Source organism: Vulpes lagopus, chromosome 18 (assembly GCF_018345385.1).
Source record: "Vulpes lagopus strain Blue_001 chromosome 18, ASM1834538v1, whole genome shotgun sequence".
Lineage (NCBI taxonomy): Eukaryota > Metazoa > Chordata > Mammalia > Carnivora > Canidae > Vulpes > Vulpes lagopus.
Window position 1 is genome coordinate 39,006,194 of NC_054841.1, and position 12,643 is coordinate 39,018,836.

A 12,643-nucleotide genomic window follows, 5' to 3' on the forward strand; every position below is an offset into this window, starting at 1 on the left:
CCCACTTTGCAGATCAGGAGACTGAGGCTCAGATATGTCAAATAGATAAAGAGTTGTGGAGCTGAGATTTAAGCCTGGCCCTTGACAGGAGTCCTGGGCCTCCTGCTCTCTCCTCGGCCACCCTGCCCCCAGGCCCAGGTCCCTGCTCTCCCTGCCACAGGAGACAGGGAGGTAGACTCTAGCTCTGTTCTCTCCCTCTGTGGATACTCCAGAGGGGATTCCCCAGGGGGAACAAGGTTCCAGTGAGGAATGGCAGGGAGGACTACAATGTTGGACAGACCCAGATGGCATTGTTCACTGCTAAGGGAGCTCTGAGAGAAGGTCCCCGGGTGATGAGTGTGTCAGTCCCCCAGCACAGCATACCACAAGGAACTTTTGCTCATTTCAGCTACAGTGTGGTTCATAGGATCATTCCTGCAAGCTGAAGGATCTATTTGTAAATTTGTATCTTTATCAGATTCGGAGGGATCTGTGTTCCTGTCCTCCCAAAACTCCCCCTCGTCCTTACTTCTGTATGTATGTAGGAGGCAAGGAACCCATTTGTCCTCTTGAGAGGGGAGAGGCTGTCATAAAAACATGAAGATGAGTGGCCTTTGTCCCTAACTAGGGACTAGATCACCAAGACAACAAGTCTACAAGGAAACCTCTGGTGACTAGTCTCTAGTACCTCACTCCCCCAGAAGTAGTCACCCCAACTAAGCAGGAAGTCTGAAATGGTGTCTGAAGACAGGTCTCGAGCTTTGTCTATTTTCCATCGCAGGCCTGTGTGGGAAATCTACAGCAGACTCTTGAGTTTGACGAGGAAATTCTTTATTTAGTGAGGATAACATGAAGTGAACTGTTCCCGTGAGCAGGTTTTCCTATGGTCTGGATCCTACCCATAGCGGTTTCTAAGCAAGAAGATCAGCACAACAATGATTAGGCCAATCACAAATAAATCCCAGTATGGTCCAAGAGTGTTGTCCAATTTCATCCATTTCCATCTCATTGTAAACTGCTGGGAGAGACATTCTATCAAAAAAAAAAAAAAAAATCCAAGCCTCCCCACTGTATCCAGAGCCATCATCTCCTTCCATCCCACCATCCAAAAGTTGCTCATTGTTGTTTTCAGAGATTTGGGATCTATGTGAGAAAAACTTACATTAAAAAACAGGATATCTCGGAGCAAATGCACAGTTTCCAGTTTCATGAGGGCAAAAAAAACAGGTATGTGAGCATCTGGGCTTGTCTGAGCAGCCATATCATATAATCTCCTGGCCAAATGAATGTCCTAGAAATAGAAGAACAGCCCTACTCATTAGGTGCAGATTCTTTAGGGGTAAATAAATGAAAGCCATCACTTGAAATATCATTATTTATCCTTGGTAAGCTCCCTCTAAGATATTCATGCCCCAGTCCTTGGAACCTGTAGATTATGTTCTGTTACATGGTAAAGGGGACTTTGAAAATGTCATTAAGGTTACAGACCTTAAAATAAATTATCCTGGATTACCTGGGCAGACTCCATATAAACATAGGAGCCCTGAAATAGTTTTCTCAGGGCTGAGGGAAGAAGAGAAATTCAGATATTGCAGGAGAAGTTCAAGCTTCTAGCTTGGGAAGGCCTCAACTCACTATTGCTGGAGGAACCACATGGAAAGAATGGGAAGGAATGTGGGCAGACAGCAAGAAATGGGACCCTCAGTCCTACAAGCACAGGAAAGTGAATATGTCCAACAATTTGAGTGAACCTGGAAGTAATTCTTCCCCAAAACTTTCAGGAAAGAATACAGATTGATTTTAGCCTGTGAAGACTAAAGGCTAAAAACTGGTCAAGCTCACCCAGACTTTTGACACACAGAAACTGTGAGATAATAAATGTGAGTTGTTTTAAGCCATTAAATTTGTGAGGACTTGTTACAGGAGCCATAGAAAACTACCCAAAAAGCTTTCTTGGATACCACTAGATCAGACCTTAGATTTGATTCCAGTTAAAGAAGCAGGAGAACACTAGATGGGAACAGTACAGTTCCCCAAACAGATAACAATACAGATACTGACAAGCATTTAAAATTCCTAGTTTTCTTCACAGTACTTATCATACCTGATGTTACAGAATTTGTTTGTTCAATTGTGGGAATAAATTCATTTATTTATTTAATAAATTCATTCAGGTACAACAGGTTGTCCTCAAAGACCTGGACAACGTGTTAACGCCTCAATTCCCAGTGCTTAGTGAAGTGTGGAGTACATAGCTGGTCTCCAGTAATACAGAAAGAGTGAATAAACTGTTTAGTTCTCAGGCTGGAATTTGCTTCCTCAGATGGCATACTATATTTCTAGGGATCTTTTCACTCCTCACTAAATTATGCCATGGCAGACAAAATTGTTTTCTTTAATTTTCACCTACTTATGGCTTGTTTTTATTTGTTTGCTTTATTTTTGCTTGCTTTTCCAGACACAGGAATGAAAAGGCTAAGCAGAGCTGCTTTTAAAGGTTGAAGTGCCTTTGGCCAGTCCCAGAATTGTACTTTGCTGGGAGCACCCTTGATCATTTCCCAAAGGATAAGAGGAGATTTTTCACAAACTGTGGTTATCCTGTATCTCTTCGTCTTTCTTCTCCATCTCCCAAACCTTCATGACATGGAGTGCAATAGTTGTGAGTCCCTGTGGCCCCTGCTACACCCATGTTTGGGTGCTATTCTCTCTCAGCTGCGCCCTGCTTATCATTTCTTGAATTTTTTCCAAAGCTTTGTCGTTTAATAAATTGATTTGTTGGAGAAAAAGGAATGTTCTTGCTTAAAAACTTAAAACGCAAGAAACTGTTTAGAACAAATCTTCCTGGCAACAGAGAACATGTATGCTGTAAAAACTCTAATTTGTGTCTCTAATTCCAACAAATTCAGTGGGTGTTCATTTGAAAGCACCCTGCAGATTATAACGGCTGTGTCACCCCCACACATGAAAGGCATACTGACTTTAATAGGGCGTTTGGGGAACAGCAGCCTTTGTCAGTATCTCAGGCATTCATTCTTATTTGAAACAGGCTATAGTTATTAATTTATTTCTTGAGGCACAAGCATCACAATTCAGTTGCTTAGTTTATAATAAAAACTAGCAAGAAGTACCATTAAAATGGGATGAGCTCACTTCTTGCCCCCAGGCCTCACAATTCTCAGTGGGGATGGGGCAGGCCATGGAAGTTGTTCTTGAAAATTCCCAGAGAAATTCCTGAACCCACTGACTAATTAGGGCAACCCATATAACAGAAATTTTATTAGTAGGCTCTAGAAAAGACTCCTTGTTCTTTGATCCTTATAGGAAAAAAATCCAAGTCATTCAGACAAAAAATTTCCTTTCAAAAGTGCTTTGATGAGACCAGGGTTCATTAAAGAAGTCCATTGCACACCCAATCACTTACATTTAACTTTCTTGTGGTACATTTGAGCTTATTATGCTTTAAAGTCACCTGATTGAGGAGATTAGGTAAATGATCTAAGGACTCTTCTTAAATGATGTGTTTCCAACTAAAATATCAGGTGTGCCAAAGTACTGCCCAATGTTCACATGTTAAAAATAGCTTCTTTATAACTCAAAAAATACAGAATTCTCCAGTAATTCTCTGGTTTATGAAAATTGTTCAATTATACGATGTGTGAGTTTTCCAGCCCTGCATCTTTGGGTGTCATCAAAAACTTTTTATATGGGGACAGAGATCATTTTTTGGATAATCTTGTTTTCTTACTATCAATATACTATATTCTAATTGTAGAAAATCTTGAAGACATAGAGCTGAACAAATATTAAAAGCCCACCTACAATTTCACTGTACAAACATAAGTACTGATAATATTTTATGCACAACCGTTCAGCATTTTTATATATATCATATGCACACATACTTTTAATTTAGGAATTTTTCTCTTTAGGTAATATTTTGTCTTTTGCTTTCTTAACCTAACAATATTTCAAAGAAAATACCATGTCCTAAGATATTCTTTTAGTCTATGCTATTTTTAATAGTTGCATAATATTTCATAATAATGACTAATATTTACTAAATACTTCCACTGTATGCCAGTCACCACTGTCATTTATTTAAACCTCATGACAATTATATAGATATGTTGATGTTATCTCTACTGTAAAGATGAAGAAACTGAAGCATGGAAAGGTTATGTCACTTACCTAAATTCATGGGATGTATGAGTAGCAGAGCTGAGATTCAAATACAGATAGTGTCTGTCATTTATCACTAGGCCATAGAATACATAATGCAACAGTATACTACCACATGATGGTTTATAGAACATGCTTTCTATTTTGGAGCAGTTTGTTTATTTGTAGGTTTTTTCTGTAATAAATAATGCTATCCACATACAATTTTTTTGTTTTGTACATTTCTGATCATTTTATTAGGTGATAAGGCATTTATTTCAAGAGAAGTTATGGCCACTTCTAAGAGGTATGTGTTCTGACCTGTCCTATTTCTGAGAAGGCCATTTTAAATATCTAACTTGGATTTGTCCTTTCCAGAAAATAATTCTGTTCTGATGTTTAAAGCTTCAGTTCTAACACCCCATAAGTGGTCAAACCAGACAAGTGAGAAATGGAAATGCTTCATGCCATAATTACTTTCATTTGTGACAGATCTATTTATAATTTATTCAGTGAATGTGCTTTTTGTTTGCCCGGTAGGATCCCAAAAATGTGTTATCTGGTAGGTCTAACTGTATATGGGGGAAACTCATCTCCAAAGGCTAATTTCCTCCTTACCTTTTGTCCTAATTTAGGATAGATTTCTTAGTCATTATCTTAAAATATACATGCTTTCTTCCATTAAAAAGATCATCATGTGTTTCTTATGCTCCATGTTATAAAATCATTTTAGAACAGGACCCAGCAGGATCCCTCCACCTGAATTCATTGTGCCCTCATTAACATTTTCACAGTACTTTGTGTGAGCATGCAGTAGTGCCATTTTAGGCTTTCACTCACTAAGGACATGTCTCTTCTTCTATAGTAGACTATGAGCTCTTTGAAAGTTGGCTTGTTCTTGTATCCCTAGAATGAAGCACAGTGCTTCCTGAGACAAAACAAGCCTTGATAAATATTTGGGTGAATAAAGAAAAACAAGGCACAGTACAGGTAGTTTAGAAGCAGATGCAGATACCTTTCAAATCTGAGTGCTCATTAAAGGGTTCATGGAGGAGATGATATAGGAACTAGTCTTTGAAAAATGCAGGGGTCTTCAGTGGTCGAAGCTGTGGGAGAGGATCGTTCCAGCAAATGGGGTGATATAACCAAAGGTCGGGAGGGTTTAATTCAAGATCTCTGGTTGGGGAAAGGAAGGAAAAATGGTCTAGAAGATACGTAGGGAAGTAGGTAAATTAGGTCAAGGAGGGTTTTGAATGGCAGAGTAACACTTAATTAGGCAATACAAAGTCAAAAAGATGATTTTATTTCTGTGTTTGTTTGCTTGTATTTTTTTGTGTATTTGCAAGATTCTGGGAAAAGTGAGGTGGAGGACTAGCAGTATCAGAATGTATTTTATCAAAAATAACCTGGTAGTGCTTTGTTAGATGGATTATGTATTAACTGAGGTAATGCTAACATCTGTAACAACTCAATTCCCAGATCTCAACATGGGGTGAATTTTCTTCATGTGGTAATCAAGAGACCCAAGCTCCTTCCACCATGTGGTTCTGCCATCCCTGAGAGCCTCTTTGTGTTCTGCATTCAAACAATAGAAGGGGAAAGAGACTAAGGAAGGGGAAAGAGCCTAAGGAAGGAGAAGCTCCATCTACTTCTTGGCTGCCTTAGCCCAGAAATGACACTCTTCACTTTTACTTCTATTCTGTTGGTAGGAACCAGTCATGTGGAATAAAGAGAGCTGGGAAATGTAGTCTCTGACCAGGAGGAGACACATCTCAGCAACAAGTCCTCCCTGTGAATTGGGGATTAAAATCTTTGGCAGGCACAGCTTTCTCTGCAGCAGATCTAAAAGAAGAACACTAGGATGGGAGGCCATGGAGAAGCCTTTACAACAAGCCTACATGGAGGAGAAACTCTGGCCAGAGCCAGGATACAGACAGGAGGAATGGGCAGGAGGAGGTGAGCGACACGTTTTCTTCATGGTTAAATTTCTGAAGTACTTCTAAATCAAGGGTAAATTGAAATAGGGTTCCATAACAACTTGTGAGCTGAGTGCTTATATTTCTAAATTAGATCAGGTCTTCTCCCAGTTTTTCCTCAGGCATTATTTTGTATTCCCAGAACAATGGTGTAGTCAGTCCTGGCCCAGTTTAAGTCAAGGAATTCACTGAGCTTAGTTCAAAGTCATAAATTGGGGAATGAGATGCTTCTCAGTGAAGCGATTAAGATAAGTCACCTACATAACCCTAGTCCCGATGAGGACGACAGTGACCCATATTTTTATATTGATTTACCAAGGGTTGATTTATACCTCACTTCCTTCTCCAGGAGGGCTCTATATTTACAAAAGCTTTTTCAATTCTCAGAAATCCTGGTAATGGTATTATACTTATCTTTCGCAGTGGTTTGCATGAGGATTAACTAATAAAGAGGACTGTGAAGTGCCCTGCCGAAGAAATGCTTAATTACTTGATGACTTAATGCTGTGAAAGTCTATTCTCCTAATTGCTTTGCTTTCATTAACCATTGCTGGAACAAGCTTTTTGCGTTTAATTATCAGTATATTCATTTTAAGGATGAGAAAAGGTGGTATCTTCTTGTTAATTTGACTATGAGGTAACAAGACTAATCAACTTGGCCCCTGGGTTATCATTTTTCTAATTGCAAAACAGAAAAAAATTAATAAAGACAAAGAGCAATGGCTCCTCATTAACTAAATCTAAAATACCCATGTCCAGGTCTGAGTATAGCCCTGTTTTTTGTTTTTGTATTTTTCCATGTAGAGACTTTCTGTAGGAAAAAAATACACATGTAACTATGAGATACTGATCAAAATGAACTGCCCATGATTTTACGGGACCTGGACAGGAAAGAACAGAAATGTGGTCAGAGACAAGTTTCAAATTTTTTTCTAAATGTATGAAACAACCTGACAATCTCTACTGACATTGTGAATAGGCATTGGTGTGTTATATATCCTATGCCATTGACTACTGGTGACTACAAGAAGGAAAATCAGACCCTCTGACACAGTGGGCCACCTGGGCTTCCGTAAACAGAGTATGTCCTCTCACACAGTTGGTCCTATGTCCTCCCTGCCTCTAAGGTCTTAAGGCAAAATGGCCTTATTGTGGTGAGGATAAGGCTGTCATGGGGACCAAGTCCTTGAAGCACATAAGACAGGTGAGCTAATTTGAATGTAGTCCATAGAATGAGGTCACTTTTATCCATGATACACACAGTGCTCCTGTCAACATTATTGTTAAATTCTGCATGAGGAATGATGAACAAAAGCTTCAATTTTATTGAAACTTAGCAGTCACTCAAATTCTCTTCTGATCTAAAAACCAGTCATTCCATACACTGACTACAAAGCCCCTTCACAAAGACTTATTGTTTTATTTCAAAGCCTGGGGTGGGGAGGTATCATTCTGTTTTATAGCTGTGGATGATGGTTGTAAGGGAGTAGAGTATAGCTAAATGACATCCAAGGAAATCTTCTGATTTAGCTATTTGATCCCATTTTATAAACGCAGGAAGCTTTTATCTACTAAGAATGGGGAAAACAGACTATATTTGAGGATTTTATTTATTTGAAAGAGAGAGAGTGAGCAAGGGAGAGAGAGAGAGACCGTGAGCTGGGGGAGGGGGAGAAGCAGACTCCCCTGCTGAGCAGAGAGCCTGATGTGGGACTGAGTCCCACAGGATGCTGGGATCATGACCTGAGCCAAAGGCAGATGCTTAACTGACTGAGCCACCCAGGCCCTCCAACAGATTGGATTTGGATTTGACATTCTTTCCACTGTTTAGAGTACTAGAGCTGAGGAAAAGTGATCAGCCAAAAGGCGGGCCACAGGGAGAGCTCAAGAAGGCAGGGATCTGGATTGTCCGGATTGTCCGTGCCTAAATGTGAAGCCCTTGGTTGTTGCAGGGTGGGTGTATCATTGGCAGTCAGATAGGAAATTCCCCATCAGTAACTCTCAACTACTAGCCCAACTAGAAGAAAAAATAAAGCATAGAAAAGCTGATAACCTCGTCATTGTTTGGCTCTGAAAACACAGCAGGGAGTATAAACTCTGATATGAAATATATACTTGAGCACCAAGAAGGACTCGATGCAGAGCTCACACATCCCCCCGCCCCCCACCAACAAAACATGGGGTCAGAGAGGCCTGGATTCAAATTCTGACTCCATGAGTCAGAGAACCAATGAGTTCTACAAAGTTGGCCATGTGACTTACCCTCTCTGCACTTTTGGTTTCCTGATGCATACATTGATGACAATGATAAGGCTTATCTCGTTGAGTGGCTGTGTGATTTAAATGGTATAGTATATATAACACACCAATGCCTGGCTGTTACTATCATTATTGATATTTAGTATACCTTTCTCACTGCCAGAACCCAATGCAATCCTTTATCTTAATTACACTTACAAAAGATTTACCCAGTATCTTCTTATTGTGTTAGCTCTCTTTCTTTTTAAATATACTTTATCTCAAGTAAATTGTAGTCTTTGAAGGATGGAGATCTATTTTCTTAGGATACTCTAGAGTGCTCAGCACTGTGTCATGTACACAGTGTGGGTGATTTACAAGACATTGCTGGAATTAATATCACCTTGGTATCCAGCTCTGACCTCATTCCCACCTTCTCCTTATTTACTGACAGCTTTAGAGTCAATGGATATTTTAATGGAAAAAGGCCTGGAGGTGGAAGGGAATGGGGGCAGGGGCCATGACTATTGCTGGAAAAATCTTGAAGTTATGAATCTAATTAGCCTAGACTAGATTTACTTCAACTCATTAGTTATGTCTTTGGGCAGGAAATGTCTTTCCTCCTCATAGGGTTCATGTTAGGGTAAGTATTCTGTGTTGGTACAGGGGGAGGGATTCAGCAGCAAATATTGTCTTTTCTTTCCTTCCTCTAAACTGATAACATCAATGAAATTAAAAACTTCTACAAATTTCCCTTACCAATACAGCTGCCATGACTAGCTGTGGATTATTACCTTTGCGATACCCAAACCGTGTTCATACATATAGGCCAGATTGAACATGGCTTGTGCGCTGTGGTACTTGTCAGCTGCAATGCTGTAATGTGTGGCTGCTGTCTGATAGTCTTTCTTAGTCCCGTAGCCATAGTAATGGTAATCTCCAATTTTCACTCTAGCAAACGCATTGCCTGATAGAAACGTTAAAAAGAGAAGAAAAAAATCTGATGATTTGTGTATGGTTCCTAGTAACTCAGTGTATACTAGTGGTAGTATACATAAAAAAGAAAAAACACTCAGAATCTTAGAATCAAGATTATATATAATTTATAGAATATAAAATATAACACTCATCACTAGCTGTTTTCATTGCAGGACAACTTCCATGGTATAGTACAAATGTTCATCTGCTAGGATGATTTTTTTTAAAATATTTATTTATTTGTTTATTTATTTATTTATTTATTTATTTATTTATTTAAAGAGAGAGAGGGTGTGTGCACAAGCTGCAGGTGGTGGGGCAGAGGGAGAGAGAGAATCTCTAGCACTCTTTCTGCTGAGTGTGGAGCATGACACAGTGTGGGGTGGGTTGATCTCATGACCTTGAGATCATGACCAGAACAGAAACCAAGTTGGTCACTTAACCGACTGAGCCACCCAGGTGCCCCCAGGATGACTTTTTTAAAATGTAAAGTCAAATCATGTTATTTCCCCCTGGCCCCCAAATGCTTCACTTTGCACTTAGAATAGTACCCAGACTCCCTACCTGACCTCTCAGTGGTACTTCATCTGCCTTCCACCTCCCTGACTAGCCTCATCACATGTCAATTTCTTGATATGCTCTAGCTTTCTTAATATTCCGTAATACTCCTTCAATGCACCAAAGTCATTCTTGCCCCAGGACCTCTGCATTAAGATTCTCCATGTCCCTCAGCCTGTCATGTTTGGACTTCTCTGATTCTTCATTTGCTGGTTTTTCATTATTAAGGTCTCACTGCAAATGTCACTTCCTTCCTAGATGCCTTCTCTGACTACTTTGTCTAAAGTATCCCCTCATCCCCTACTCCAGTAGTTACCTATCTCACCTCCATGTTTTATTTCCTTCACAGCACATGTTGCTGTTATCTTTTTTTTTTTTTAAGATTTTATTTATTTATTCATGAGAGACACAGAGAGACAGAGAGGCAGAGACATAGGCAGAGGGAGAAGCAGGCTCTCTGTGGGGAGCCCAATGTGGGACTTGATCCCAGGACCCTGGGATCGTGACCTGAAGCCAAAGGCAGACGCTCAACCACTCAGCCACCTAGGTGCCCCTCGCTGTAATCTTATGTGTTTACTTTCTCTCTCTCATGAATTTATTTTCACTCTCTCTTATGAGGACAACAATTTTGAAGTTCTCGATCACTGATATTGCTCCAGACCTAGAATGGCATTTGCAAATATTTATGGAATGAATGGACAGACATTTTTAGAAAATGCTTTCCTCAAGTGTTAAATAATTTAGAAATCCTACTTTCCAACAAATTTGTATATATCCAGGAGTAGAAAAAGTTCATGTAACTTTCTAAGATATGAGGCTTCAGTCTTCAGAAGGCCACTTAGGGATAACCTCTAAGGGTCTCTTTGAGGTCCATGTTTTCATTCACTAGGAAAATTTTAATTGAAAAGATGAGGAAATGCTGGGATGCCTGGGTGTCTCAGTGGTTGAGCATCTGCCTTTGGCTCAGGGTGTGATCCCAGTGTCCAGGGATTGAGTCCTGCATCAGGCTCCCTGCAAGGAGCCTGCTTCTCCCTCTGCCTATGTCTCTGCCTCTCTGTGTGTGTCTCTCATGAATAAATAAATAAAATCTTAAAAAGAAAAAAAGAAAAGATGAGGAAGTGCTAATCTAGGACATCCATCTCAGGTGTGGCCAACTTCTATAGCATGGTCTAGAGTTACATGGAAAAGGAGGAAGCACCCCCAGTAGTATGGTCTGACGTATATATTAAGGGCTATAGGACTCCTTCCATCCAAAACTTCCCTCACATTTGGCCCACTGCAATGCCTAAAATCCTTTGAAATCAATTCCTTTGGGTATTGAAGTTCTCTTAATCTTCTAGAATCCTCTATTAAAGTGTAACACCATGAGCCATCTTTAGCTCTGAGTAGAGGCATCATCATAAAATTCATAAGCAGCTAAAGACATTGGTTAAAACAGGATTTGCTTCCCAGATGCTTCAAAAGGTACAGGTAGTTGGGGGCAAGTCCTTCTAGAAATGCCACGCAAGAGAGGGGTCTGCAGGGACCTGAAGAGGCAAAGTCCCTTAGAACCTTTTTCTTAAAAAAGATTTTTTAAATTTTTATTTATTCATGAGAGACATCGAGAGAGAGAAGCAGAGACATAGCAGAGGGAGAAGCAGGCTCCCTGCAAGGAAACTGATGTGGGACTCGATCCAGGACCCCAGGATCATGCCCTGAGCTAAAGGCAGATGCTCAACCGCTGAGCCACCAACGCATCCCAAGTCCCTTAAAGCCGTAATGAGAAACCCACTCCATTTCTAATTTTGCTGGAAGTTGCTCTCCATTGACCTGAAGATTCTTTCTGGGCCATAACTACAAAAGGACAGGACTTCTGTGCATTTTCAAGCTTTAAAAGCAGTAAGCAGGGTCTCTGAAGTCCCTAAGAAGGAAGGCAATTAACTAGTAGGTTTTCCAGAGGAGTCAGCTCCACCCTAATTGGGGAGCTGACTGGGAGCATGTGGTGACCCTGACAGGCTCTCAGGGGGTTACCTGACAGTGGGAGGGACTCCCCCCTGGAATTTCACAGTCATTGCATAGTGACTGAATCCTGAGGAGTCACCACTCTTCCTCACCAGTGATTAGAAACATTCATCATTACATTTTCTAACCTCAAGGGAGACATTCAGCAGCCCCATCTCCAGGGACACTCGTGCCTGACCTCTCTTGTGACACAGAATTATTTTTCGCGCTCTGACATTTTTTTTTATATTGGTGAATTCTATTTAATATTAATGTCCTCTCGCATTCAATGTCTCTTTTCCTTGGTGCAATTTCCTGGCTTAGAATAAGCCTGTATTTGCTGCAATTGAGCTGATTTGCCATAGCTGAGAGATTGGTGTTGTTTCTCTATGCCAAACAGGGTCTTTACTGCATTTTGGGAAACACACACTTGTCTTCTTTAGGGAATTTCTCGCTAAAATTGCGTGGATGGCTTGCTGCTATGTTACCGGCTCAGCTGGATCTTCTAAGGCACCCCTGTGATTTTTTTCCCCTCGGCTTCCTATTAGTGTCACTTGGGAATTATTTTTTATCTCATTTACTTCTTATAGAAAAGAGAAGACTTGACCTTACCACGAGACAATTTTAAGAAATGGAATCAGAAGCAAAATTGCTCTTTTAATGCGCAAGAGTTCCTCACATATCCAAATCCTGATAGTGAGAGCTTTGCTGCATTTGTTTGCTTTTAATAATGCCAGCTATCAATGCTTTCCCACAGGTACAAGTGCACCTTCCCC

The 12,643-nt window shown here is 40.3% G+C and overlaps 1 protein-coding gene across 3 annotated transcripts in view; it reads right to left on the minus strand.

The window, feature by feature from the left end:
• Positions 1-870: 870 nt before the first annotated feature.
• The window catches only part of SEL1L2 (SEL1L2 adaptor subunit of ERAD E3 ligase), a 61,956-nt gene continuing 50,183 nt past the window's right edge, over positions 871-12,643 (minus strand). The window contains exons 15-17 of one of the 3 annotated variants that reach the window (XM_041733140.1): positions 9,146-9,318; positions 1,142-1,270; positions 871-994 (exon numbers count right to left, since the gene is read on the minus strand). In XM_041733140.1, the coding sequence (XP_041589074.1) occupies positions 875-994; positions 1,142-1,270; positions 9,146-9,318 (422 nt within the window). In that variant the 3' untranslated portion in view covers positions 871-874. Of the gene's footprint in view, positions 998-1,141; positions 1,271-9,145; positions 9,319-12,643 lie in introns of all 3 variants that reach the window. The other 2 variants (XM_041733142.1, XM_041733141.1) reach the window with 2 other exon arrangements.